General features: G+C 42.2%; 1 protein-coding gene across 1 annotated transcript in view; it reads left to right on the forward strand.

The window, feature by feature from the left end:
* Window positions 1-27,228, forward strand: part of FRAS1 (Fraser extracellular matrix complex subunit 1) — a 398,805-nt gene that overhangs the window by 169,960 nt on the left and 201,617 nt on the right. Inside the window, exons 7-14 of the mRNA XM_006198228.4 lie at window positions 4,932-5,015; window positions 6,656-6,757; window positions 7,150-7,344; window positions 12,727-12,816; window positions 14,738-14,773; window positions 16,475-16,622; window positions 18,053-18,196; window positions 19,495-19,629. Coding sequence (XP_006198290.1) covers window positions 4,932-5,015; window positions 6,656-6,757; window positions 7,150-7,344; window positions 12,727-12,816; window positions 14,738-14,773; window positions 16,475-16,622; window positions 18,053-18,196; window positions 19,495-19,629 — 934 coding nt within the window. The remainder of the gene's footprint in view (window positions 1-4,931; window positions 5,016-6,655; window positions 6,758-7,149; window positions 7,345-12,726; window positions 12,817-14,737; window positions 14,774-16,474; window positions 16,623-18,052; window positions 18,197-19,494; window positions 19,630-27,228) is intronic.

Below are 27,228 nucleotides of genomic sequence, written 5' to 3' on the forward strand. Positions count from 1 at the left end.
ATTTTATATGTGTTAACTCATCCAGTATTTAAAAAATGCAAGTTCAGTAGAAGAAAAGTATTTCTAGGTCTTGAGCTCTAGAAAATTTTGATTTTTTAATATAAGGTGTTTTTTTTTTCATTGTAAAAGGACTCTACATTTATTAAGGGAAATTTGGGAAGAGCAGAAAAGAAAACAATCATTCATATTTCCACTATTCAAAAAGATCATGATAGAGGTATTTTTGTAATTCATTCTAACTTTTTGGTAGGCAAATGTGGATATATTTGTTTGTTTGCATAGTTTTAATCACATTCTAGAAGTTGGTGATCATCTCTGACAAAAGGAAAAATCACTTTGTTCAAATAGGGGTTTTTCCCCATAGTGAGTAGTGTAAATTCTTAAGAGAATAACTTGCTTTCAGCTTCTGTCCAGATGCGTTGTGAACAGAGCCCTAACCTGTCTGCTCTTTTGTAGGCTCATTAAAATGGTCTGTTCAGTCTGATGAGAGTTCTTCCTCATGATAGTACCACCATTTTTAGTAGTTTTCCCATTCCCAATATTGATTAATCTGAGTGGATTGAACTTCATCTTCAGATATTTTTTCAAAAAAGGTAGAAAATTGGTGTGTCTTCTGAGCCACTAAGTATTTGAGAATTATTTTCTTTTTGACTGCATTCATGAAAGATAATGTGTAGGGGTCTAAAATTTAGGGGGATTATAACCTTCCCATATCAACTCCTTTCCATTGAATTCTGGAATTTAGTGCCATGAAGAATTCTGAGGTTTTTCTGCTTTCTATTCTGTTATATTCAGCTAGTTTACTCTGTTGAATTCTTGCAAGATGTTTCTTTATCTTTATAATTAAAACATTTTCCCAGGATATTTTTAAGTGAGGTGTCTTTCCACATATTTTACCTAGAATATTGCAAAGCCCTTTCAGTCTGTATTCCAGTTTTCAAAATGTTTTCTTCAGCTGTGGCTTTGATTAGTCATGTCTGTTCCATTATTCTCATTTCTCCAGAAACACCTATAATTCTTAGATTGCTTCCTGATCTTTCCCCCTCATTATCGATCATGTTCTCTCATCATTTTTCACTTTGTGTCTTTCCTCTGCATTATGGAGAAAGTTTCTTGAGTTTGTATTTACTACCTCCAGTATTGATTTTAATTTGACAATTTAGCTTTAATTTTCTTTTAATTCTTCCTTATTTTGCCTATCATTGGTTCATCTGCCTTTTTAATCCCAATGTTTTTTCTTTCTTTATTGCTTCTTGCTTATATTTAATAAAGACTGCATTTTCTTGTATCTTACTGAGGTTGCAAAATGGCTTTTAAATCTTTTCTTTTAGATCCTGCAGTACGTAGTGTTCAGACATCTGCTTTTTCTGTGAATCTTCAGAATGTTATTACTTTTGTTTGCTGTTTAGGGTTTTTCCCCTCAAGTTCCTTTCTTTCTATTTCCTCATCCTTGATCAAGAGAAATCTGTCCATACCTACTACTTGAAAGCTTCAGGGGTAAGTGGCCTGCTTTTGGCTAATTCCCCTTCTTGGCTCCATAGCCATATGCTAAGAAATGTGCCTATCTCCTCATCCAAAGTTCCGGCAGGTTTTTGTTTCGTGTATCTCTATTGTCCTGAGATCAGATCTTTTTCTATCTCCACTGCCCAAGCTTCTCACATTTTGAATTCATGAAACAAAAGACTATAACCCCCACTCTGCTCTGCTGCAAGGGTTCTCTCCACGTCGCTGAGGGACTGTGTGCTCCACTTGTGGGGCATCCTCTTCCCACTGCTTTCATCACTTCCTCTGCTCACCCTCCCCTAGTACACATACATCCCACTCTTTGTGTTTTGTTTTGCTCTGTTTACATCATGGGCTCAACTAGGTATAGAAAGAAAGACACTGACAAAGGTGAAAGACTAGGTGGGCACTCTGGCCGCTTCAAACAGCAGCAGCCCCACCCTGTGGAGATGAACCCATGTTGTGTTTGATATAGGAAGGCAGAGATTTGAGAGGAAATGATGGTTCTTAGTTTTTTTAACTTTTTTATTCTATTTATTTTTTGAAGGGGGGAGGTAATTAGGTTTATTTATTTGTTTAATTATTTATTGTAATGGAGGTACTGGGTATTGAACCCATGACCTCATGCATGCTAAGCACGTGCTCTACCACTGAACTATACCCTCCCCTCGATGGTTCTTATTTCTGTTAAGGTTTACAAAGTAAAGAAAGGCCACAGACTGTCTTATGCTCAGTGGGACTTCCTCTTGGCAATGGCAGGAGGTTGGTGGTAGAATTTTCATCTAATTTCTATTTCTTCAGAGATGTCATAGCGGAAGATATTTTGTTCAAGAGCTGTTGGCCATAATATGCAATAAATTCTGTCATAAGTATTTTTATTTAAGGAGTGTGGAAAACAATAATTGAATACCACTCACTCTTTAACAATATGGTTTAAACTACGTGGCTCCACTTACATGTGGATTTTTTAAGCAGTAAATACTACAGTACTAATTGATCCATGGTTGGTTGAATCCATGGATGTGGAACCACAGATATGGAGGAACTCTGGATACTGAGAGCTGACTATAAGTAATACTCAGATTTTCAACTGCACGGAAGGTCAGCTCCCTAACTGCCACATTGGTCAAGGGTCAACTATCCTAAAAGGTGGTCCTACCCAAAATTGTAATGTCATTAATCTTTTTTTTTTTTTTGGTATTGAACTCCTGTGATTACTGAGGGTACCATATTAGACTTGGGGTTGGCAAACTGTTTCTGTAAAGAGCCAGATAGTGAACATGTTCAGTTTTGCATGCCACATAGTTGGAACAACTGCTCAACTCTGTCATTGTAGCATAAAAACATCCGTGGATAGTATGTACATGAATAGATGTGGCTGTGTTCCGGTAAAAGTTTATGGAAATCAGTGATGGGCTGGATCTGGTCATCAGTCTGTAGGATGCTGGCTCCTGTAGAATCTGTAGGTTTGGAAGGGCAAGTGTACGTAGACCAGAATGATGGGATTCAGGTGTATGATAGCAACAGAAATGTACTGCTAAAAGGTCTTTCTCATTTCTCGGACCCATCTTGCTGCTCATCTGCTTCTAATTTGCCTCTCTAGTGCTGCTTATAAAGCACTGGCCCAGATGGGATCTCAGTTCTCATGACGTTCTCTCATATCCCGGGATATTTTCTCTGTAAATGCTTTTCCTTCTTGTCCTTGTGGGTCTCTATTTGTAAAGAAAGGGTCTGTTTCTGTCAATAAAATATATACTTAGGTATTGTCCATGAAAGTCAGAAAGCCTGGTTTTCCTTATACCCACCTCTATACAAGTAATTACTCTTTCCTCATGCTCTCCAGTTGACTCTGCCATTTAACTTGGGTTTAGTCCATGTTGGTTAAGACAGATTGAGACTGACTCTCTATTTCCCGTTGAGATGTGTGATCATGACATTTGTTCCCTGTTTACTTAACGCTGTGTAAGTTCATTGTCTATTTCAATAAAGTTACTGAATAGTGAGTGTGACATCAGATATACTTTTATTTTACTTCCTCATTGATATTTCTTAAAACTGAAGACTTCTGAGGTCAAGAGATGCTCAATGATTTCAATAAATGTCCAGTTTTCACATACTCTGTTAAATATCAATGGTCACAATATTTTTTGTAGAATTATAAAGAAATAACATAACCTAGATGAGAGAAAACAGTTCTCATTTTAATTCTAGTGATTCAGATGTTTGAAATAAATCCCTATTAGATAGTAATACCTTAATCTAGCTGATCATATATAATTGAGTGTAACTGAGTTAAAAAACTACTGAGATGTGATTGGAATTTTCCATGAAAGATGAATCTTACTTGACCCCCGTACTACAACACACCTCCAAGTACACTGACCTTCTTTTTCTTGCAGAGGGAGTTCCTTAGCAACCATGATAATGTAATCCCATTTTCTGCTTCTTGTAAGAGAAAGTGCAGATAAATGTTGAGGAGATATCTTCTATATAAGATCTACCACCTCTTAGTCATTGAAACTTGGTTTATTCTAATCTTCCTTTTCCTGCCTTTTATTTGTCTACCTTCCTGCCATTCAAAAGGCTCGTTGATAAGTCGAAGTGAGAAGCTGACTCTTTGGCATTAATGAGGAGACTGCTGCTGTGAAAATTCTTCTTAGGGCAGCAGGAACAAATGGTCTGATATTTTTGGGGTTGGGAGTAGTAGAGCTGAGAATGTAGGAATAAGGTGGTGGGGGGTCCTTTGGGCATTTAGTGTTTGTCATCCACATTTCTCTGCACTGACTTATTCCTAGATATCTAAGATCATGATTAATTTTTCCATGTTCAAGACCTCCCTAATACATATATATATAAATGTGTGGATTCACATAAAAATGAAAAAAATAGTGAAATAGTTTATCAAGGGAGGGATACATTCACTTTGACATCAGCAGTAACTCAGTAAGAATGTAAATGTTCTTAAGTGTTGAGATGGTTGGTGCTCTGAAGTCCCTCTGTCAACCATTTACTATTACCAGGTCAGCTCTGTGACCTTGGGCAAGTCACGCAACCTCTCTGGTCTTTACTTTTCTTTGTAAAGGTGGGAAAAGAGCGTCTACTTCACAGGGTCATGTGAAGCACTTAAAACAGTACCTGGCAAACACAAAGTCCTGTTATTATTGTTACTGTTATTAGTTGTGCCTTTGTTTGTTCTTAGAAGTGGCTGGGACTTGAGAAATGGGCAGATTTCTTCAGAGTCCCACTGACCTGAGAAGTGCTAATTCTTATCAAAGCCCCAGGCAACTAATAAATACTAAACGAGAGGAAATTGATGTTTCTGAATGTCTGAGGCACGTGATTGAGTTGGCTGTGAGTGAAGTGTTCCTACTGCCATGGATTTTATTAATATGGCCTTTTGATGGGTTGTTTTTTGGGGGGGTGTTAAGGATGAAACTGTAGTCCGAGTCCCTGGAAAGTGTTGCCCACAGTGCTCTTCGCGATCCTGTGCTGCAGCTGGCCGAGTATACGAGGTGAGCTTTGATGTGCCCCGTGTGGGTGTTCTGATTTCCATTCCTAAACTTCTGCCCCCGCCCCACCTCCCTTCTAACCCCCATACCTCCCATGCCCATGTCTGACTCTTTGCCAGGATTAGGAACTCCGTACATAAATGTTTTTTTTTCTTTTCTTTACGGAGAGCCTTTGTGAAAAAAAAATTAAATCGGAGGGGATTAGAAATACAAAAGAATGTTCTGGCAAGCAGCACCTGGTTCATGAACCTTGGTAAACTTACTGTTCACACATCTTAAGGGAAAAAGGACTGTCATTGGTTACTCTCAGTTTACTCTTAGGTTGGAGGCTCTGGGAATGTCTCGTCTGCTTTGGCTGGATTTTATGCACTGGTATCCAGAGACAGAGTCTCCCTGCCTTACAGTGGGGTCAGGGGCATGGGGGTGGGGGTGGGAGATGAGAGAGGGAAGGGAAGCGAGAAGCTGGTGGTAGTGGGTTCCACAGACTTGAAAGTACTGCTCAGGCAGTCTAGATAACTACCCAGCACCTAGTCGTCACCACATAAAAGTGAGTTCAACAAACGGAATGAATGCTCTGTCTTGGGAGACAGCTGAGTCAAAAGAAGGTTAATTATTCATAAGCAAACAATATATGAAAAATAAACCCTACACTTCCCTTGTGTGCCAGTCGTTCTATGGAAGACCAAATAGAAATTGGGATTTTGACTCTCAGTAGAGAATCTGGAACTGAATATTAGGGGATGGATGTCACAAATTCTAGACAGGTCACTGGAAGTCTAAATGAAAATAATTAACGGGGAAAGGCTTTGATCTGTGCTGTCCAGTACAGTAGCCATACGCGTGCTGGATTAATTTCTCCCGGAAGAGAGAGCCTCTACATCTGTTGTGGCAAGTAACAGAAATGCTCCTCTATAAGTGGCTAAGATGAAACATTTATTACCTCCTGGAGCAAGAAGCTCAGAGGTGGGGCAATTGGGGGTTGATCAATCCAGGTCTCAATGACGTTGTCAAGGATTTACACTCTTTGACCTTTCCACTCTGCCATCTTTAGCATTTTGACATTTACTTTCTGTCTCTTCCCCTCCTGTCCCAGTATGTTCCACAGCTTCAGGCATCTCCTTCTCACCTAATCATCACTAGAGCCTGGTGGAAGAAAGGGTTTTTCTTCCTTTATGGGGGAGAAGAGTCTTTTCCTCACCCTCTGCTGCTCCAGCCCACTTTCCCTGAGGTCCCCTGGGTTAGGACTGGGACAGAGTCTGTGCACTGGCTGCAGGGAAGCCTGCGAAAGTGAGCGTGTGGTGGTGCGAGGTGGTCTTCCAGCAGAGTGACCATTGATTAGGCAGCAAGAGGGTCTTCTTATTAATCTCCATGTTCCAGGGCCTCTACATGCCGGGCATAGAGCAGGCCCTTGGCGCATCTGTGGAATAACTATAGTTGGATGAAAACAAATCCAAAGTTCTCTTTGGACATTTATTGACTTTTTTTCTTGGAGACTACTGCTGCCTCAAGGATGATATTTTTCAGGAGTACATTCAATGTGGCTCAATTAAAAACTATAATAAAAATTGTGTCTTACGGATCTGTGTTTCTATTTGATACATGCAACATTGGATTTTCCACTTTTTTCCTCTTTCTTTACACAGCATGGTGAACAGTGGAGTGAAAATGCCTGCACCACGTGTATATGTGACCAGGGTGAGGTCAGGTGCCACAGACAGACCTGCCCTCCATTAAGATGCGAAAAGGTATTTGGGAGTGTGTAGCTCGATTTTTGAAGCTTTATCAGGGGCGGTCTAAGAAATGCATTTCTCATAATTGGGACATTGTGCTGTACACCAGAAATTGACACATTGTAATTGACTGTACTTCAACTAAAAAAAAAATGCATTTCTTAGTCCAGTGTGTCCTCTGAAGGAATCAAAAGTTTTATGATGTTCAGAATATTGGAAAGAAATAGGAAAAATCTGCTTCCCAGGAAGGAGGCTGAGGTGGAGGGGAGGTCGTCTCAGCTGGGTTAGGTGCTGGGAAAGAAACAGCGCCCAGAGTTGGGGTTTTACGTCCGGGTGCCCCGTCGGCTCAGATATCTTCGCGCCCTCCTGACCACTGCCCTTCACCCGCCATTCTCTGTGTTTCCTAGGGTCAGAGAAGGGTTCGGCGTCACGGGCAGTGCTGTGAGGCCTGTGTGTCTCCTGCCGGTAGCTGCTCACACGGTGGTGGGATTGTGCGGTACCAGGATGAAATGTGGAAGGGCTCGGCCTGTGAGTTCTGCACATGTGACCGTGGCCAAGTGACCTGCCAGACTGGCGTGTGTGCCAAGGTGGAGTGTGACCAGGTAAGGAGCAGAGGCATTTCTGTTTGGAGAACATTCTCTCCAGCGGGATCAGTGGTCCCTCACCTGCTCCTTCCCTCTTGGCAGCAGAGGGGATGCTCAGTTCCAAGGAGCCTTCTAGCACAGCCTTTCCTGTGGTGTTGCATCAGTGTCACTCTGCTCAGACTGGCCTGAAACAGCCCCCTGGGGCTGTTAGATCTCAGTGCATCTGGTCAACTCGGGAGCCCTGAGCCAGCAACAGGAACGGATAGGACATGATACGGGACGTTAGCCTATCAGTCAGCACAGCTGGACCTCCAGCTGGTGGCCAGCCCAGTTCACTTGGGTTGCCCGCAGGTGCCCTGGTGGTCCAGCTCCTATCTCAGGCCCCGTTGGCAGTGTTAAGCAGAAAGGAGAGCCAGCACCCAGAGGCTGCTCCTGTGTCTTGGGAAAGAAAATTGAAATGTGTTTTTGTTTTTGTTTTTGTTTTTGTTTTAAAGAGCCAGGGAGGGGACCTCATAAATAGTTAACTCTGTTGACCTTTGTCGACTCTGCTGTCTGCAGAATTTCTAGAATCTTCCAACAAAGCAGTCTCTGTTTGGACTATAGATGTATAATGTGGAGAAATTGCCACCCCCCCCCCCACGAACTCAATTTTGACCCACTGCAAAACAAATTGCTTTTAAAGCTGTCTCCTCCATCACCACTCCCATCCGCCCCACCGATTTCCCGTGGGGTTGTGAACTCAAATAGATGTGGGAAACTTGGAAGATCTGAAGCGCTGGGTGTCTGTGAAGGCATTTTTCTTTCTGGTTCTTCTCCCCCACATCTCAGCTCCTCTTAGCACGGTTCCTGAGGAGGAACAGGCTTTCAAATGGGCTGTCAATGACAGGTGCTTTTTCATGTTGCCTTCTACTTCTGTGTCTGGGCAGAGCTGAGACGTAGTTAGGGAAGGAGGATCTTGCCTCTTGCAGTTTATGTCCCTCCACATGCCTTTTCTTCTCTTTCTTTATGTCAGGGGTATCAGAATGGTTGGACGAAGACGAGAAAAACCCTAGTAAGGGCCTTTTTCTGTCTCCCTCTCTGTCAGGCTGAGGCTGGGCTTCCTGGCCTCGGCAGTCTGCCCAGAGGATGCTGGTTATTTCCAAGGTTTTAATTTGTCTGATATCCTGGGGTTTTTGGAACATCGAGGAGAGGTGATCCTGGTAGGGAGGGTCCTTTAAGCCACCTATTTTCAGTCAGGTCTAAACAAAGAGTCTCACGTACAGAAAATAATTTGACCCATTATCCCTAATGTCAATGCATTTTGAAGTACCGGCCAACCCTCCAAGGCACCTGCCTGTGGTAGCATGAGCCAGTTCTTTTCTGTTCTTAGGAAAAGGGGGAGCAACCACTGACGTAAGTGGAGAAGGCATAAGTAAAGCTGGGTTGGTGGTGCTGAAATCTTTTAGATTTTGTCTATCTGTGGAGCTTTTGATTTCTCCATCAAGTCTGAACGAGAGCCTTGCTGGATAGAGTATTCTTGGTTATAAGTTTCCTCCTTTCATCACTTTAAATATATGGTGCCTCTCCCTTCTGGCCTGTAGAGTTTCTGCTAAAAAATCAGCTGATAACCTTATGGGAGTTTCCTTGTATGTTGTTTGTTGCTTTTCTCTTGCTAATTTTAATATTTTCTCCTTGTCCTTAATTGTTGTCAGTTTGATGACTATGTGCCTTGGTGTGTTCCTCTTTGGGTTGATCCTGTGTGATACTCTCTGTGCTTCCTGGGCTTGGGTGACTGTTTCCTTTCCCAAATTGGGGAAGTTTTCAGTGATTATCTCTCCAAAAATTTTCTCAGGTCCTTTCTCTCTCTCTCTTCTCTTTCTGAGACCCCTATAATGTGAATATTAGTGTGCTTCATGTTGTCCCAGAGTTCTCTTAAACTATCCTCATTTCTTTTCATTCTTTTTTCTGTTCTGAAGCAGTCATTTCCACTAACCTGTCTTTTAGCTCACTGATCTGTTCTTCTGCTTCATTTAGTCTATTCTTGGTTCCTTCTAGTGTGTTACTCATTTCAGTGATTTTGTTCTTCACCTCTGTGTGGGTGTTCTTTATATTTTCCAACTCTTTGCTAAAAACTTCGTTCTATGCATCTAATCTCCTCTTGAATTCTTTGAACATCTTCACCATCATTACTTTAAACTCTTTCTCAGATAAATTACCCATCTCCTCATCACTTATTTCTTCTTCTGGGATTTTATTTTGTTTCTTGGCCTAGGAGATGTTCCTTTGCCGCCTCATATCGCCTGTCTTTCTATGTGTTGTGGATTCTTTCCACAGGCTTTGGGATTATTGTTTTCTTAATTCTGGTATCTGCACCTGGTGGATGAGGCTGAACTAGAGGCTTATGCAGGGTTCCTGGCAGGAGGAGCGGGTGCCTGCCCACTGCTGGGTGCAACTTGGTCCTGGACCTCTGGTGGGTAGGGCTGTGTCTAGAGGTCTTTGTGGCTTAGGAGGTCTGCTGATGGGTGGGGCTGTGTTCCCACTCTGTATGTTGTTTGGCCTGAGGCTTCCCTACAGGCTGTCGGGTGGGGCTAGGTCTTGGTGCTAATGATCCAATCAAGGTGTCAGCCTCCATGTAGATTAACGCTTTTGGAATGTCTGCCACCAGCTTTTATGTCCCCTGAGTGAGCTTCAGCCATCCCCCATGTCCCTAAGAGACCCTCCAAATCCAGCAGGCAGGCCTAGCCCAGGTTCCTGTGAAATCACTGCCTCTGCCCATGAACCTGGTGCACGTGAGTTTCTGTGTACACTTCCCCAGTGAATGGAGTCTCCGTTTCCCCTAGTCCCGTGAGGCTCCCAGAGCCAAACCCTGCTGGCCTTCAAAACCAGATGTCCTGTGGTCTCCTGCTCTTCCCAATGCCGGGACTTAAGCTGGGGAGCCTGAGCTCTCACCTCTGTGGGAGGGCCTCTGTAACTTAACAAATCTTCAGCTTGTGGGTCGCCCACCTGAGGGGTATGGGGCCCAATTATATCATGAGCATGCCCCTCCTGCCATCCTTCTCTGTGTTTCCCTCTTTATATTTCCAGTTGTTGAAGATCTTTTTTGCTAGGTTCCAGTCTCTTTTTGATGGTCGTTTAGCATTCAGTTGTGGTTTCGTTGTAGTCCCGAGGAGAGGCAAGCTCGTGGTCCTACTGCTCTGTCATCTTAACTGGAAATTTGACCCTTGTCTTTGATGTATAAAATGAAGTCCCTAGACATTGAAACGTAAATAAATCATAAATAACTCAGCATAATATGGTGATTTCTATGATTCTTTATTTAGTATTATCTTTGAGCATGAATTCACATGAAGTCAATTTATCTTTTTTTTAAAAGAAACTTGCACTCATATATGAGGGATTAAATGTGGGGGGGGAGTCAAAGCTTGTAGCAAATGCATGGAAGAGGGTAGTCGTGCCATCAGTGTGAGATGCCCTTCCCTTCTCCAGTGGAGGGAGAGTCCCTCAAGAGCCTTTTCTTTTCCAGTGGGCAGGTGAGTGGATTAATACAGTCTTTGGTCTGGTGGGTGGCTGTTGGTGTGATTCAGTGGGGAGGGGTTAGCAGAGTCCACCTGGCCTATGAAGCAGAATCTTCTTAGAAAGAAAAGGGTTACTTTTGTTTCACAGAGTAGTTTTTCTCAAAGCAAAAGGCAAATGCTAATTGGAGCAGGCTCCCCACCGCAGTGAACTGAGGCAGTTTGGGGCACCCAGACGTCTATAAATAGCAGATCTGTTTAGAACTTCCTATCTCACCAAAACTCCTTCCCCAGGAGCAGGGCTTGCTGTTATTTACAGCTGCGTTTGAAGACACCGAAAAGCCACCTTCTTTGCCTTATCGGGGTGATGCAGGCTCCGTTTTCAGTCCTGTCTGTGTGTACTGGAGCAGGCACTCAAGAATCTCTCATGCATTTCGTCTTTAATAGAAGTACACATACTCTGTCTCGTTTCAAAACATTGTTTTAAGTGACTTAGATAACAGGTTTATAAACCCCTTTATATGCTTAGAGAGCAAATTTCACTGTTTCTGTGTTATGCCTTCACCACCAGCTGATTTGTCACGTTTAGGCAAAACAATTTATATGTAAATAACGTCTGCTCCCTAAAGCACTCATTGCTCTCTCTTTTGGCCTCTGATTGGCATGAAGTTTTCAAGGACAGTAATCTATTTAACTCCCTCCTTTTTTAAATTACTTTTCAGATACTATAAAAAGTCATGATCATTCATATACTTGTATTTCTTTTAAAAGTTGTCTTTTCCTTCGTTAAAATAATACACATTCATTCTAGAAAATTGAAGACACAAGAGAGGCAGAAAAGAGACTTTAAAATTTACCCATAATGCTACAATTTAAAGACAACCAATGATTTTATTTTATATTTTTCTTTAATGAACAGCATTTTTAAACATAAAACATCATCTGATTATTCTGTTTATGCAATTTTACATTATTCAGTTCTTACCCAACATGGTTTTTGCACTTCAAATGTAATACAGGTCGCAAATTAAATAATGTCTTCATGCAAAGAAAACCACCATTTTTCAGAAAGTAGATTATATCTTTAGAAAGTAGAAAGTGCTATTAAGAATACTCTTTAGCCTAGATGGTAGTAAATGCATGTGAAAAATTCTAAATAGAGGTTGTATTTTTAACAGCAGAGTTCCTGGGATGTAGGACTGCAGTGGAATTATGTTTTCTGAGTTACAGAATTCAGAATTATTCAATTTGTTATAGTACGCATTTATTATTTTTTAATAAATCAAAATTTGAAATGATTGATGCTGGGCAGTTAAAATAATAAGACTTTGGAAGTTAAATGTCTACCTTCCTCCTGTGGCATTTCTTTCCTTCCTCTTATAATTTTTAAAATAGTGATTATGCGAGTTGGATAACAGCTTCAGAAAAGAAATTAATTTTCTGCTCTTTAATTTATGCCTGAGACTTCATCTATGCATAAAGGGATGTGTCTGATTTTGTATTCAAGGATAAATGTTGATTTGATTTGAGCACTGTTAATGAAATGAAATCACAAGTTCAAACCTTGTATATTTAAGGTAGCCTGATCCTTTTCTGAAACTGGTAACTTTCCAAGACTGTAGCATTAATCTTGGCCATTCTTCTTCTTTGTGTGAGTTCCTGGTCGTGGGTAGGAAATTACACCCAAGTATCACCAGAACTGGAAAGAACTCGGAGGAAGGGATGAGCTGTACTGAGTAGGCTTTCCGTAGGAAGATGGCACAGGGCAGATGGACTAAGTCGTGGGCCAAAGCAGAGGGCTGCTTTGAGGTTTTTCATTCTAGTCAGGGAATTCAGCTGCTTCGCAGTTTAGCACTGCTACCTGGAGATGTTAATTTGATATGTGCCTCCGCAACCCTTATTTCTACAGGGTGAAGAATTAATTCACTTAGATGGAAAATGCTGTCCTGAATGCATTTCGAGGAGTAATTATTGTGTATCTGAAGATAATGCAGAATTTGTGAGTATCGGGCTAATAACCAAAGTCTATTGAAAATTAATCATTCAAAATTAATTTAACAAGGGGGCAATTACTTTCTCCTTTCTCTTATCCATTCATTTGTTCAACAAACGTGATTGCATGCCTACTATGTGCCGGGTACTAGAGATACAGAAATGAACACAGCAGCAGAGTCTCTGCTCTTAGTGAGCTTCCGTCCTAGCATGGAAACAACTGACAACAAACAAATGTCAGGTGGTGACGGGTACTGCCTCGAGAATAAAGCAGCCAGCGGGTAACTGAGGGGAGCGAAGTGCTCTTTCCCATCAGATGACTGGGGAAGTCTTATGGAGAGAAATTAGAGCAAAACCTGAAGGAAGTGAGGGAGCAAGCTGGGGATATCTGGGGGGAAACATAGCAGGAAGAGGGATCAGCAGACAAAAAAAGCAGTGAAGCAGAAGTGTGCTTGGCACGTCCAAGAAACAGCAAGAAAGTAGTCTGGGTGGAACGAAGCAAAGGATGGGGAAAGGAGTTGAAATGACGTCCAGGAGGTAACTTGGTCCCTGGTTCTACCATGTTGCAGATGGGAGCTGCTGGGGAGTTTTGAGCAGAGCAGTTCTGTGATGGGGCTTACTTGTGAAAGATCACCTTGGCTGCCAGGTTGAGCCAGTCATGGGACGGGGCAAGCCTGGGAGTAGACAGTCAGGTTTTTGCAACAGTCCAGAGGAGAGGGGGGTAGCTTGGTCTCCAGAGCAAATGATATAAAGCAGTCGGGCTCTAGATTTATTTTGCAGGTAGAACTGAAAGGATTTTGATGGATTGGATGTAGAGCAAAACTCTTATTAGCAAAGGTTTATTTCTCCCTAAATCTGTACTTTTTTTTAATTATTATTATATATCCCAAGGGAAACATATTTATCTTAACCTCTTCAAATTTTCTCTATTTATATAGCCCTTATTTTCCACATGGGGTTCCTGGAATGTGGATGATTGTGTGGCATACTTTTAAGTACATCATAAGTACAACTGCTCCGTTGACCAATCAGAATGGGATTATAAGAATTAGGATTACATACTTTAACTTGGGAACTGATTCCTACACACTTTTTCTTTGTGATTTGGTTAAATCGCATCTGTCAACCTGCCAGTGTCTTGAATAAACTGGGAAGGTAGAATTGTGCAGGGTTAACATGCAGGCTCTAAGTTCAAACCCCCTACTTTGCCACATACTGACTGTGACCTTGGGCAAGTTACTTAATCCTCAGTTGTAAAGTAGAGATAAAAATAGTACTTACCTCAGGTGTCTTTTGAGATGATACGTATAAAGAACTTAGAACAGTACCTGGCACATAAAAAAGCTTAAAAATGTTGGATGATGATGATGATGATGGTGATGATGCTGTTGGCATTGTTTGTTTCATATTGGTGTTTCACAATTTAGTCATCCTTATGTCCTAAGAGTGTAGGAGATTAAATTTCCCTATAAAAATTGAATTTGTGTTTTCTCAGTCATAGTATTAATTTGCCTGTCCATTTTTGAAGATAAATTAGGCCCAGTGGAATTCTTTAAAAAGCAAGTTGTTTTAAATAAGTACAAGTCCCTATAATGCTCCAGTAGTACCACACAAGTGTCAAGAATTTGCTCTTACAAGCCTGCATCCTTGACTGTGAAGTCCTTCCTATTGAGGGGAATTGAAGCCATATACTCCCACACAAAGTGAGAATAAGAATCCAAAAATATTTCCTAGGCATCTTGTCTTCACCTTATATTGGTATGCTTTCTTATTTTTGATATAGATAAATTTTGTTTCTATTCATAACCAGTGAATGAAGTTGCATGTTACTTGGGGGAAAAAAATGGGTATTTCCTAATGAAAAAAATGAATAGATCAGCCTAATGGTGCTTTTAGTGATCTAATAAATACATTTCTCTCGTTCCTAGATGTCCTCAAATGCAAGTAAAGTTAAACGTATTGCAGTAAGTATAGATGTTTAGCTTGTACATCAACATGTATAAAATTGTTTTAAGCAATGATTTGTGTAAACTGTCCTGGGGAACCTTAATGCCTTTATATTTTTAACAGTCATATTTGATGGCACTGTGGTCTAGGATTAAAAATCACACTGATACGTGTAACTGAGTCACTGTGCTGTACACCAGGAGCTAACACAACATTGTAAATCAACTATACTTCGATTTTTTAAAAAATTTTAAAAACTGGAAAAAAGAAAATGTAATTGCCATAGTCTCTGGTTAGTTTCGATCACATGAGGCAAACCCAGAAGACCCAAAACTGCACGTCTAATGCCCTGTAGCTCTCTGCCTCAATATCTACAGATATCTAGCTTGTGTTTGATTTCCCTCAAGTGAGACCTCCCAAAAATGATCTACCAATCTCCAATAAGTGGGTTGACTTAAAAAAAAATCATAATGAAAGTAAGACTTTGACTCACTGAACTTTTCCTCCTTTCTTTAGCTCTCCCCCACCCGACAATTCATAATGAATACTTCCCCAGCTACAAGCCCCTACACCTTTCTCTTTTTTGTGATGATTTTCTCCTGATTTTTTTTGGCTTGGAAAACTCAGTTTAACTGTCAGCCCAATTTCCAGTACCGCCAAGCATTAGAGAGAGAGCTTCTTCGGTCTGGGGGGTGTTCGTTCTGTGTACGTTGTTTGCGGGACTACGATGTTGTTTCTTTTTAAGGGAAAGTGCAAGCATGTTTGTTCACACGAGCAAGCTTACAGTTTTGGAGGTTATAGAATAAGGGGGTCAGGAATCCAGTTTGTCTTGAAATGGGAGGAAAGCACTTCTACCTCCCCAAGATAATAGTCCTCATTTTCCTAACATTGTCATTCACTGTTGCTAAATACTGTCACATTAATTGTTTGGAATACTTAACATCAGTGGGCTTCATAAGCATTTTATCAAAGCTTTAGTTTAAAATATGCTCTTTTATTCTCTTCAGTTTTACCTCCTTCATCTCCCCAAACGTTCTGGTAGGAACCTTTGTCTCTCTTTTTCATCTCCAGGGTGAGTAGGACAGCGAGCAAAAAGGAACTGCTCTTTATAATTCACTTTGGACTCTCTGTCAAATTACTAATGTTTATTACCCTAATTTGCTTGGCCGAGAAGAATACTGAGTGGAAGAAAGCCCATGGCACATCCACAGCCCACAAAAAGTGGACACATGAGAGCTGTCATTCTAAGAACACGATGACCTAGTGTTATTCTTACTGTAGTAACAATAAGGAAATTCAGAGTTTTAACCAGTTTCCTACTGTTATAAAGATTGTATTTAATGTACCTGCTAATCACTAGGTACATAGTAATCCCCTCTGGAGGTTTTTGTTGTTGTTGTTGTTGTTGTTTTGTGAGATATGTTGAGAATCAAGTGTTAGATGCTTCTTGCTTGTTTTGGAAGCCCCACAATGCTTTTGCACTTTACCTTTCTGCCTAGGTTCTACATCAGAATAAACCAATTATAAACAAAGGAGAAGTGCTATCCTTTAAACTTAGGACTCTTCTACTGCTGTCCTGTTTCAGAGCTGGGTTTGCCATGGTACTGATCACGAGCCTTCACTTTGTCTCTTACGGAAATTATACGTTCTCCACCAGCAAACTGACTTCTGAATCTCTGCACCCTGATAACAACACCATTCTTTACTGTGTCCTGTAGGAGGGGGCGACATGGGAGGATGGCCCTTGCAAGGTGTGTGAGTGCCGGGGGACTCAGGTGACTTGCTACAAGCCCTCTTGTCCTCCATGTCCAGTAGCCACGCTAGCCCAGGTGGCGAAGGGACAGTGCTGTCCAGAGTGTACATCAGGTGGGTCCATGTCCAGTTTATTTCTGCTGAGATAATTCTACTGCCAAAAAATTCAGAGAGATCTCTCCTCCAACCCCTTGCTGCTTTTTCTTTGACTAAACCCACTGGGTTTGTTCGTTTGTTTCTTCTTAATTTTTCTAACAAATGATGCTAATTAATCTTTGTCCATGTGTTTGCCAAATTCAACTGATTATGAGTATATGACCTTGCACAAGTCCTTGACCCTCTCTGAATCTTATGTTCTTGCTGATAAGACGTGCCTTAGCTATCTTGCAAAATTATTGTGAAAATCAAATAACTGAATGTTTGAAAACTTGTAAAGGCAAATATACGTGTTACGACTCTTCCACTGTTGACGATCTAAGAATTGCTGGAAGTTTGTTATGGATATTCCTTTTTTTAAGGTGAACTGTTAAACAGATGTTTCCTTTTGGAGTGCTCAAATGGGTTTTTGAAGTTTAAAGACTCATTAATTTCTTCCAAAAGAAAATTTTATCTACTTGTTCTGCAACTCTGCTTTCAAATCACCTGGGGTTGAATTAGTTCCAGTTAATAATTGTTGGCAAGTGCTGGAGTTGCTCTGGCTGAGCAGTAATTTGCCTATAAGCTCATTCTCTCTTGGAGAAGTGGCATTTCCTTTCGTTCATACTTCATAATTAATTGTTGTCATCTGTGGGTTGCACCTTTTCACACTGGCAGTTGCTCTTACCGCACTCACCTTATTTTGGCTAATCAGTGTTTCTGGGAAGAGTTTATCATGGGAAAAGCATAGCAACGCTCTGGTTTCATTACATTATCCTCACCGAAGTGGCTCTCTGGGCTTTCCAAAACGAACATCTGGCATATTATAACATACCATTCCTTGAAAATCAGGTCCTTGACAACTTTGAAACCTGAAAGAAGTCCTTTGCTGACAATTACTACCAAGTTCAGGGATGATCCCAATTACTGAGAATGAGATTTGAAATTTTGGAGAAAAAGAAGAAAACTGGCTATATATATATATAAAATATTTTGGAAAATAACAACTGTTCTTAAACATTGTAGGTTTTATGTCTTTTTATGTACACCAAAGCTTAAGAAGAACATCTAAGAAATGATAAATTATTGATTCTGCTTTAATCATCTTTATGGAGCTAGTCATTCCTGTTTCAAGAGGTAGAGGCATTAACGGGGAAGGTTTGGTAATGATTTTAGAGTCTTCAATTTGGGGTAGAGGAGACAGTGATAGCATTTTAGACAAGGAATGATTCCTTGAAATTTTGCATTGAAATCAGTTTTGCTATTTGGGGTCCTTTTTCATACCCAAGTTCCAGAGTTTTCTATTCTCTATACTGTACAGGTCCATATACCCTGTAGATCCTTTGTCACAAGATGTGAGAGAAATCACATGTTCTCCACTGAGTTCTCCTCTTTGCCCTTGATTGTAGTTCATTGCCACCCAGACTGCTTGACCTGCTCTCAGTCTCCGGACCACTGTGACCTGTGTCAGGACCCTACAAAGTTGTTGCGGAACGGACGGTGTGTGCACAGCTGTGGCCTGGGATTTTATCAAGCTGGTGCCCTCTGTTTAGGTATGGCTCCATGCAGACAGCCCAGAGAGGGACAGAGGCTCACTGTTGTACAGGAGGGGGTCATGATGCAGGAAATGCACAATTTCCAAAAACCAACAGAAGGTGGTAACATCATCTTTAGGCTCCTCGACCTCTTTACTTGCAGGTCTCTTTCTTCTGACATTTTGCAGGTGTTTCCACACTTAGATGACTGGGAGATAGATGATTGGGTGGTCAGATGCTTGCTAGGTATTCATGGCTCGATTTTTTATTTTCGAAGACTTTAAAGGGTAGTAATGCCATCAGGATGCCTGATGTCATTCATAAAAACGCTCAGTTAATCCAGGTAGAGCTTCAGAGTTGACACAGACCTTCGAGATCACTTACTAGAACTTTCTCATTTTGCAAATGAGGAACCTGTGGGCCAGAGGACTAGCTGGCTTGCTTAATATCACATAGATAATTGGTAACAGAGCTTATCTCTTTTGGGTTACCGCAGGATCCTATAGTACTTCTGAGAAGGAGCACTTAGCTGGGAGAATTTGGCTTGGTTGAGGCCAAATCATAGTTGCTTTTCCTCCTATCTCAGACTCTTGGGGTTAATTAACCATTTAACAGTGTGTAAGTTCATACCCTGGCTGTAAGTAGTTAACTTCTCAGTGCCTCAGTATTCTTACCTGTGAAGTGGGGTAATACACGTACCTTGTGGTACAAGGAGGGTCTTGTGAGGATTACATGTGTCAATACATGTAAAGTGCCTAGAATAGTGTCCAGGATATAGTCAGGCCTCAATAAAGGTCAACTGGTTTTTATTATTTTTGTAATTATTCACTTCTCCCTACTTTCTCTCCTGATTCATAATCTTCAGCCTTTTGGGAAGTTATTTATGTCTTTGCCATAAGGGATACTCTTGTAAAATGGTTGAATGAGAAGGATATTGGGGGCATTGGATAAGAAGAAAAGAGCACAGACCTCTGAGCCTAACTGCCTGGCTGCAAGTGCCAGCTTCATGGGACCTTGACCTTGGGCAGGTTACTTAGCCTGTCAGTTTGTTCCTCATCTGTAACATTGGGGTTAATACTGTCTGCCTCATGGAGTTGTGAAGATTAAACGCATCCATACACGTAAAGCACTTTGCACAGTGCCTGGTGTGAAATATGTGCTACATAAATGACGGTGGTAACATTATTTTCCAGCCTGTCTTCTTCCCTGTGTCTCAGAGCCTCAGAATGGGGCGGTGTGGGAATCGGCATCGGGGTGATGCCAGTGAGCTAATCAGAGGTTCCCTTTCCCTTTCTCCCAACCTTGTCTGGAGCTAGCCTGCCAGCCCCAGTGCTCCACGTGCACCAGCGGCCTGGAGTGCTCGTCCTGCCAGCCTCCCCTGCTGATGCAGGACGGCCAGTGTGTGTCCTCCTGTGGGAACGGCTTCTACCAAGACCGCCACTCCTGTGCAGGTAATCACCTACCCGGCCCCCGAGAAGGCCACCCCCTCTCCCCGGTTATCCCGGGCCACCCGCAGCTGTAAGTAGGAGAAGAGATTCTGAATGACACTCCAGATGGCTTGAGAACAGTGGGTGAGAGAGCTGACACACATTGTTTTTATAATTTTATTGGAGCTTTAGGGACATGTGTGTGATACGATTTCTGGAAGTCCTTTTACACATGTCTGGGGGCACTGGGACACTAATTAACATCATACTTTTGGTTCCAGTTGCTGTTATGTTGTAAGTTAGATTGCTTCGTCGTGTAAGTACACAGGGTTTACTTGAAAACGAAGGGGAAAATACATCTGTATATTTTAAAACTTTATTGTCGCCTAAAGAGAGAGGGGGAAGCGGAAATAAAAAAGTGACATCATAATAACAAACTTGGACAAACAAAACAAAAGCGGGCTTTTAAGTTTGTTCCACTTGAGCATCTGCGTACTTAGCACACATACTAGTGTCTGTTACTTTAGTGGCTATGTATGCCTGCTTTTTTTTATACTTTTAATTTTATATTGCTAATTAAGACCTAGTTGAAATTCTTAATATCATAACTTCCCTGAAAGTAGGAATGCTCATAATATAATTTGTTTGTTTATACTTGACCATTTTTTTCAATAGTGATTATACTCATGGGTATAAAGTAAAAAAGTAAATGTATAAAGAATTTTTTAAATGCAGAAATAGGGGAAGGAGGTGATGGTGAAAGCAAAGACAAGAGGCAGAATCCTAAGTTTGTCTTTGGGGAGAGACCGGGAGTCAGATGTGCCCCGAACCTAAGGCAGGATGTGCAGTGTCAGGTAAACCTGAAGAGGCAGATGGGCCAGAGGGAGGGTCTTGGACGTCATACCAGGGAACCGTGGTAGCTAGGCTCTGCAGCTGAGAAGCGGGAGGTGGGCCAGTCTGAGGCTCAGCTGATATGATCCTCTCTTTCATGCCCTTGGTTAGATTTTCAGGAAAATCACTTGGAGGGAAAATGTTAAAAGCGCAGTGCATGGTATTCACAGGCTTGCCGGCTGACTGAGCTTCAAGGCCAGGTGAAGGTCCTCTGTCGGGGAGGCTGATGGCCGCTTCCACTCCAGGTCATGGTCATAAGGGGAGTCCACGGGATTGTGGAAAGCATCGTGGGAGGAAACACTGGTACTGTGCACATCATGCAGATGTGAGCAGAGTGGGGCCTGGAGCCAGTCACATTACAGAAATGGAAGCATGCTAGCTTCTCAGTCCGGCTTGGGGGCTCCTTGAGATGTGTAAGAATTCTTCCGTATTTCTGTATCCCCGACATCAAGGGACGCAGGAAGGGTTCCGATTAGTTCAACATTTGTTGAACAAGTGTTTGAGGAATAAAGGAATGTACTACCCCTTGGTGATCCTTGAAGGACCAGTGTTTCAACAGAGGTCTCAGCCCTGAAAGAGAAAAGAACTCTTAATTGTATTACTTACCATGTTCTGTTTACCTGTTATTTTAGGTCAGGCTCAAAGTGGGCACATACAAACGCTTTTATAAGTGTCTAATGGATTGGCAATTTAGGTAAACTGCTGAAATTTCAATTTGATGAAATTATTGAATGTACTCTTTACTCCCTTCTTCCAGCCCATCAAAGAGACCTCCTGCTAGCCCTCCGACAGGTTTGCCTTTGAAAGGGAATTAATTCCCCCTAGATTTGACTCTTCCCTCCATTCCACCTCCACCCCCTGCCCCGCGTCCCACCTACATGTTTACTTTTTTCTTTCTTTCTCTTTTTTGGGGGGGCGCAGTGGGGCACATACCTTTTCCCCAAGCCCAGTGTTTTAGCTGATAGTGTTAATGCTGTTTCAGGGCACTTTGAAATGAGTACTGTTTCATTTGATTACTGGTGTATGTAGCTGGCTGCTTCCACGCTCCATCCACATCCCTGCACACAAATGCCTTCGCAGAAAGTTGCTGGGAAATTTGCTCATGCTCCCTCCAGGGAATTAAACCAATTTGCTTTAGTTCAGCCTGGTTGCATTTTTATGCATAAAATGAAAGAAGAGAGCAAAATGAGAGGGAAGAAGAGAGCAAGAGGAGGGAGAAGAGAGAGAGAGAATGATCTTAAAAATTAAAGCTAAACTTGTGATCAATTTCTATATACTGTTTTGATGCCAAGACTGCCCAAATAATCTTTCCAAATAAGCTTTCTCATTATATGAATTTTTTGCAGTATCCATAACTTGTACCATTTTTGGTAACTTTTCACCATTGACCTTAGAAGTCGGTCAGTCAGCCAGCGCTCTTCCAGAAAGTGCTAAACATTTCAAAATGAAGCCGGTCATGTTCTGGTAACAACAGGTTTTTCTGGGTTGATTCCTTTTGGCAGGGTCACTTATTTTATGACTGGCATCACTTGCCACTTTAGTGACCCATCAAAACCAAAAGAAAGTGAACACTGTGCTGAGGAAACTCATTACCAGAAATTACCTGATTAATATTCATGCTCACTATGTTGAACACAGGGCAGAGTGAGAGATAAGGGGCAGAGCCAAGTGGCACATAGACACACGACTCTTCAATAAGAGTGGGAGCTTGTAAACCAGAGAGGGGTGAAAAGAGACTCTAAGTCCTGCCAGAGAACTTCATCCTTAGGGGCCTTTATCGTTGTCCCCTTTCCCTTGAGTTTTATGGAATATACATATATGTATATGCACACACACACAGATATGCCTACAAAGGTGCACATATGTGTGCATGTATTAATATTATTGTTATGTTCTTGTGCTTGATTAAACTGAGTAGTGTTATAAATATAGATCACATTATGTGCCCCCCCACAGTCACTGCTTCATTTCCTCTGCCTTCCCCAACTTGAGAGTTTGATGCCTTGATTGCTTTACCTGAAGGCTCCGTACCACCCAGGTTTTATACCAGTGTAAACTGAGGACAGGAGTATGTAAGTTGCTTCTTTCCCACAGTGGGTAGGACCAAGGAGTAATCTCCCTCGTAATGCCCCAAACTCATCTTTCAGGCCTAGGGCTCAGGCTTCTGCCTTATCCCCTAGGCTTCCTTTGCCACCATGAAGATCTGGTCTAATGTCCCTTCTTGACCCCATGGACGTCAGGTCCTAAGATTGGGGGTTCTGCTTTGGTTTTTGCCACCTGTCCTGTTGTGAGCCATTTCCAGGAATCAGCAGCCCGTCTCTTAATCAGCCCCAGCCTGATGGTCAGGCTTGACCTGGGTGTGGGTGCTCTTTGCCCTTCTCCCCGTACCGCATGACCTGGCACCCTCCCCGCGTGGCTCTTGGGTACCACTTGTCCTGGGCTTACTGTATTCTCTCTACCAGAGTGGTAGTTCCATTACCTCTTCTTAGAGGCCCTGGTTTTATATCTTAATCTGGATCCAGACTGAGCTTGCCCATCCCAAGAACATTCTTCCTTGCCTGTCTTGCCCCTCTTTTCAGTGAACCTCTGTTTCACTCTGGTGGCACTATTGAACTGTGCATGAAAATCATAGCTATAAGAACCCATAAGAAGAGAAGTTAAAACAACCACACTAACTCACAGACATAGAAAACCAACTTATGGTTACCAAAGAGGAAAGGGAGGGAGGGATAAATTAGAAATTTGAGATTAACAGATATACACTACTGTATATAAAGTAGACAAACAACAAGGACCTGTATAGCACGTGGAAATATATGAAATATAATAACCTATAGTAGAAAAGAATCTGAAAAAATATATGTATGTGTATAACTGAATCACTTTGCTTTATACCCAAAACATTGTAAATCAACCATATTTCAATAAAAAGTAATAAATAAATAAATAAATAAAACAACTACACTAACACACATCATGCAAGATTAGTTTAAAATGAGTAACTCAAGACTAGGTTTTGAGTAGACAAAAAGTAGAATTTATTTCATTTTTATATGTGCATCAATGTCTGGTTTGTCAGCTTAAAACTCCCAGTATTCACAAACGTTTGAGGATGGAGCCGTGTGTACTCCCTGGCAAGGGCTGCCTTCATCCTGCAGATCCAGAGGTGAGAGGGATGGGGACAGGGTGCTCAAGACCGTAGACTTGGGAGCCAAGGATTCCAATCTTGGTTCTGTCACTTCGAACAGCATATTCTTTAGCTCCGTGCTGCAGTGGCCTATGGCTACAGCAGGGACAGGGATATCTGCTGTATAGCACTGCTGTGCAGATTAAATGAGCAAATTCACATCTATCGTTTAGGATGGCGCCTGGCACCTGTAAGCCCTCCATGTACGTTAGGAGGCTTGGATTTCTGCTTCCTATTGTCATTCTTTTCCGTTCTCCAGCTCCTCCATTCCTTCTCTTTGCCACTGCTCACAGTCTAGAGGATAAGAAGGTGAGACTCCGTATTTGCCCACAGTGAGCTGGCAATCAAGGCAGGGTTATCTGCTGCTTACAGAGATGTGAAAAAATAAAAATACAAACACAAAAACCTGTGCAGCTTAGTCTGTATCTGATTGCTGTGTGGTCTTAGATTTTGAAACTTAGAGAATCAGGCAATTGAATTTTTTATAGGTTTGTGCAAGGCAGGCTCATTTTGAATCTCAGCTCCACCACTTACTGCTTATATGGCTTTGGGCAGGTCATTTAACCACTTTGAGCCTCAGTTTCATCAACTGGAAAGTGGGGATAATATTATCTACTTTAAATCATTAACATGAAGTTAGAAAAGATGTGTGAAAATGTAAACATGACTGACCCATAGTATGTGAACAACAAAAGGCGGCTATTGTCATCATCAAATCTGTTCCTTTATTTTTTAATTTATGCAAATGAAAATCAGATAGCTTGCATTAGGAAACAAAAGAGTTTTGTGCCATTTGTGTCAGATTTATAATAGGTTTTATACATTATGGAGTAGTAAATATAATACAGAGAGCAATTTATTCATCCCAAGTTAAAATTGTTTTATTTTCTTTAAAAGCTTTGATTAAATGAATCTGGAATTACCTGTTTCTTATATTTACAGAGAAAACTTTTGCTAAGAAAACCTGTAAAATTTGCATATACGATGCTGACCTAGCTGAGGCTTAAAAGCTGTAGTTTGAGCTGAGGAATTTCTAACGTGAATCATTTGTTGGAATTTCGCTTGACTGGAGCAGCCCAACACTTTGCAGCTGTGAAGCACGGAGCCCTCGGAGCCCAGTCCAGAGCAGCACTTGATGGGGGGGCATTATATTCCACAAGTGGCTTAGCCCAGCCTAGCCGTGCCCAGGACAAACCTCTTGGCAAAGGCATTTATGAAACTGATGTGGGAAAATGGATGTGGGGCATGAGAAGGGCTGTGTGCCAGGCTTCGGTTGAGCCCCTGGGACGCACCCCGCCAAGTGTGGGTCCTTGGCTTTTCGCAGGAAAGAATTCAAGAGTGAGCCACAGCTGAGTGAAGGTAGATTTATTCAGAGAGATACATTGAAAGGCAAGAGAAAGGCCACGAGGTGTGGGGGTTGGGTGCTCAGATTGAAAGTAAGTACACACTCCATAGACAGAGTGTGGACTGTCTCCGAAGAGGGAGAGAGAGGGGCGGCCTCGAGGCACTGTGTTGCTAGTTTTTATGGGTTTGGTGGCTTCATACGCTAATAAGTGGAAGGACCAGGCTAAGTAGCCTGGGGAAGGGGCTGGGATTCCCAGGAAGTTGGCCATTTCCCACTCTTTGACCTTTTGTGGCTAGCCTTGGGACTGCCATGGTGCCTGTGGGTGTGTTATTCACCATGCTAATTATTACAATAGACACATAATGAAGCTCAAGATCTACTAGAAGTTAAATCTCTCATCATCCTGAGCCTCAAGGCCTCCTGGGGGTTGAACCTTCCACCATTTTGATGTTAATTGCTATAGCATTCCTTGAATGGCTGTGCCCTGCCCCCTTCCATCCTGTCTCAAAACTGCTGTTCTGAAATCCTCAAGAAGACAGGAGCCCTCCTTGTTCTGGTGGGACAGTCACTGACTGTCAAGCTAGTATCCTCCATGGCCCCTCCAGCATCCCCCAGAATGGTCTCAATTTCACATACTCAGTTTGGGGCCCAGCACCTCCAACCACACTGTCTTGACTCATTTTGTCCCGCTCTCTAAATCCCATGCACATTCAAACCTCTAGTATTCTACAGCAATTGTGGTCTCTCACTTAATTACCGAGTGTCTTGTGAAGGGGACTGACTGCTTCACGTGATATTCCTGTCTCCTCCATTCTGTTCAGGCAACGAGTATTCGCTGAGCCTCTTCCACATCCCAGGCCCTGGGATACAGCAGTGAACTGACAGAAAACTGCGTTGTGGCTCAGGAACTTACTTTCTCAATGGGAGGAGAGTGTCAGTAAATAAAGAAAGAAATAAGATCGTTCCCAGTGGTCACCACAATTTGAACCCATTGCTTGCAGTGCTATAAAGACAATTTAAAAGGTTTATTACAGGACGTGACTGATCATTGAGACAAGGACAGGTCTTACACTCCTGAATTCCCTACAATGATAAGCACATGTAAGGCCCTTGGAACAATTTTTGATTGAAAAAAGTGTGATTTAAACCATCACACAGAGTAGAAAGCATGGGAATGTAGGGGCATGCCTAGACTCTGGCTCACCTGTGACTGGACTTCCATTCAGCTTCTGGTATCTACTCCCCGTCAGCAATTCCTCGCTAGGGGTGGCCTCAGGAAAATTACAGAATCTTGTTTTCCCCACCCTCTTTTTCTTATCTTCATTTACCTCCCCTTTAAGATAGTTGAGTGCCTTATCAGTGCCGAAAGGGTGATTCTTTAAAAAAAAAAAAACAAAAAACAAAAAGCAAATAAACAACAAAGTAAACAAAAAAAACCCACAATTGTCCCTGGAACTTGGGTAGCCTCCGTGGAGTGCTTTAAGCCATTCAGAAGGGAGGACAACTGGATGGCCTCCTAGAAAGTATGTTTCTTGAGTAAACTAGACCCAGTGAAGCAGGTGACAATGGGATTCCAAATCCCCTCCCTCGTTGGACATTCTTGTAAAGGATACGTGGAGAGAAGAAAGCAGCAGCAGCTGGTGGTGTCTTGCCTGGGACCTCTGCTGCAGCAGGCTGTGTTTGGCATTTGTCTGTGCTGCTTATAGGCCCTTGCTGTGTTTGCCAGAAGACACGATGGAACAAAAGGATCAGGTACCAGCAGGGAAAGCCCGTCACAAGTGGCAGGGAGTTTATCTTCCAGACAGATCCCATTCTTCCTGACAAATCTGAACCCCAAAATATTTCAGCTCTGGATTACAAAGTAGCGACAAGTCTTCTGGCTCCCCGCCCAATTCCTAGGGCTCTCAGTTATTTTAGCGAGACTGTGTGGCGTACATTCCTTCTCTCCCTTCTGCATTCCCCACCCCAGCACTCTCCCTGTTCCACCCCTGCTCCCTTTTTGTGCTGCCCGCAGAGCGCCCAGCACCTCCATGCTGTCGCTGCCCAGATCTGAGCAGGCTGTGCCCGTGAGCCAAGAAGTCTGAGAACTCACCCATCAGCTCGGTTTGGGTTGGTGGTCCCTCCTTTGACTCTTCAGTTTCTATAGACAAGTGGACTCGAGGGATTACTGGGAAAATCAATAACCATTTAATTAACAGGG

This window comes from Vicugna pacos, chromosome 2 (genome assembly GCF_048564905.1).
Source record: "Vicugna pacos chromosome 2, VicPac4, whole genome shotgun sequence".
In the NCBI taxonomy this organism is placed as follows: Eukaryota; Metazoa; Chordata; class Mammalia; order Artiodactyla; family Camelidae; genus Vicugna; species Vicugna pacos.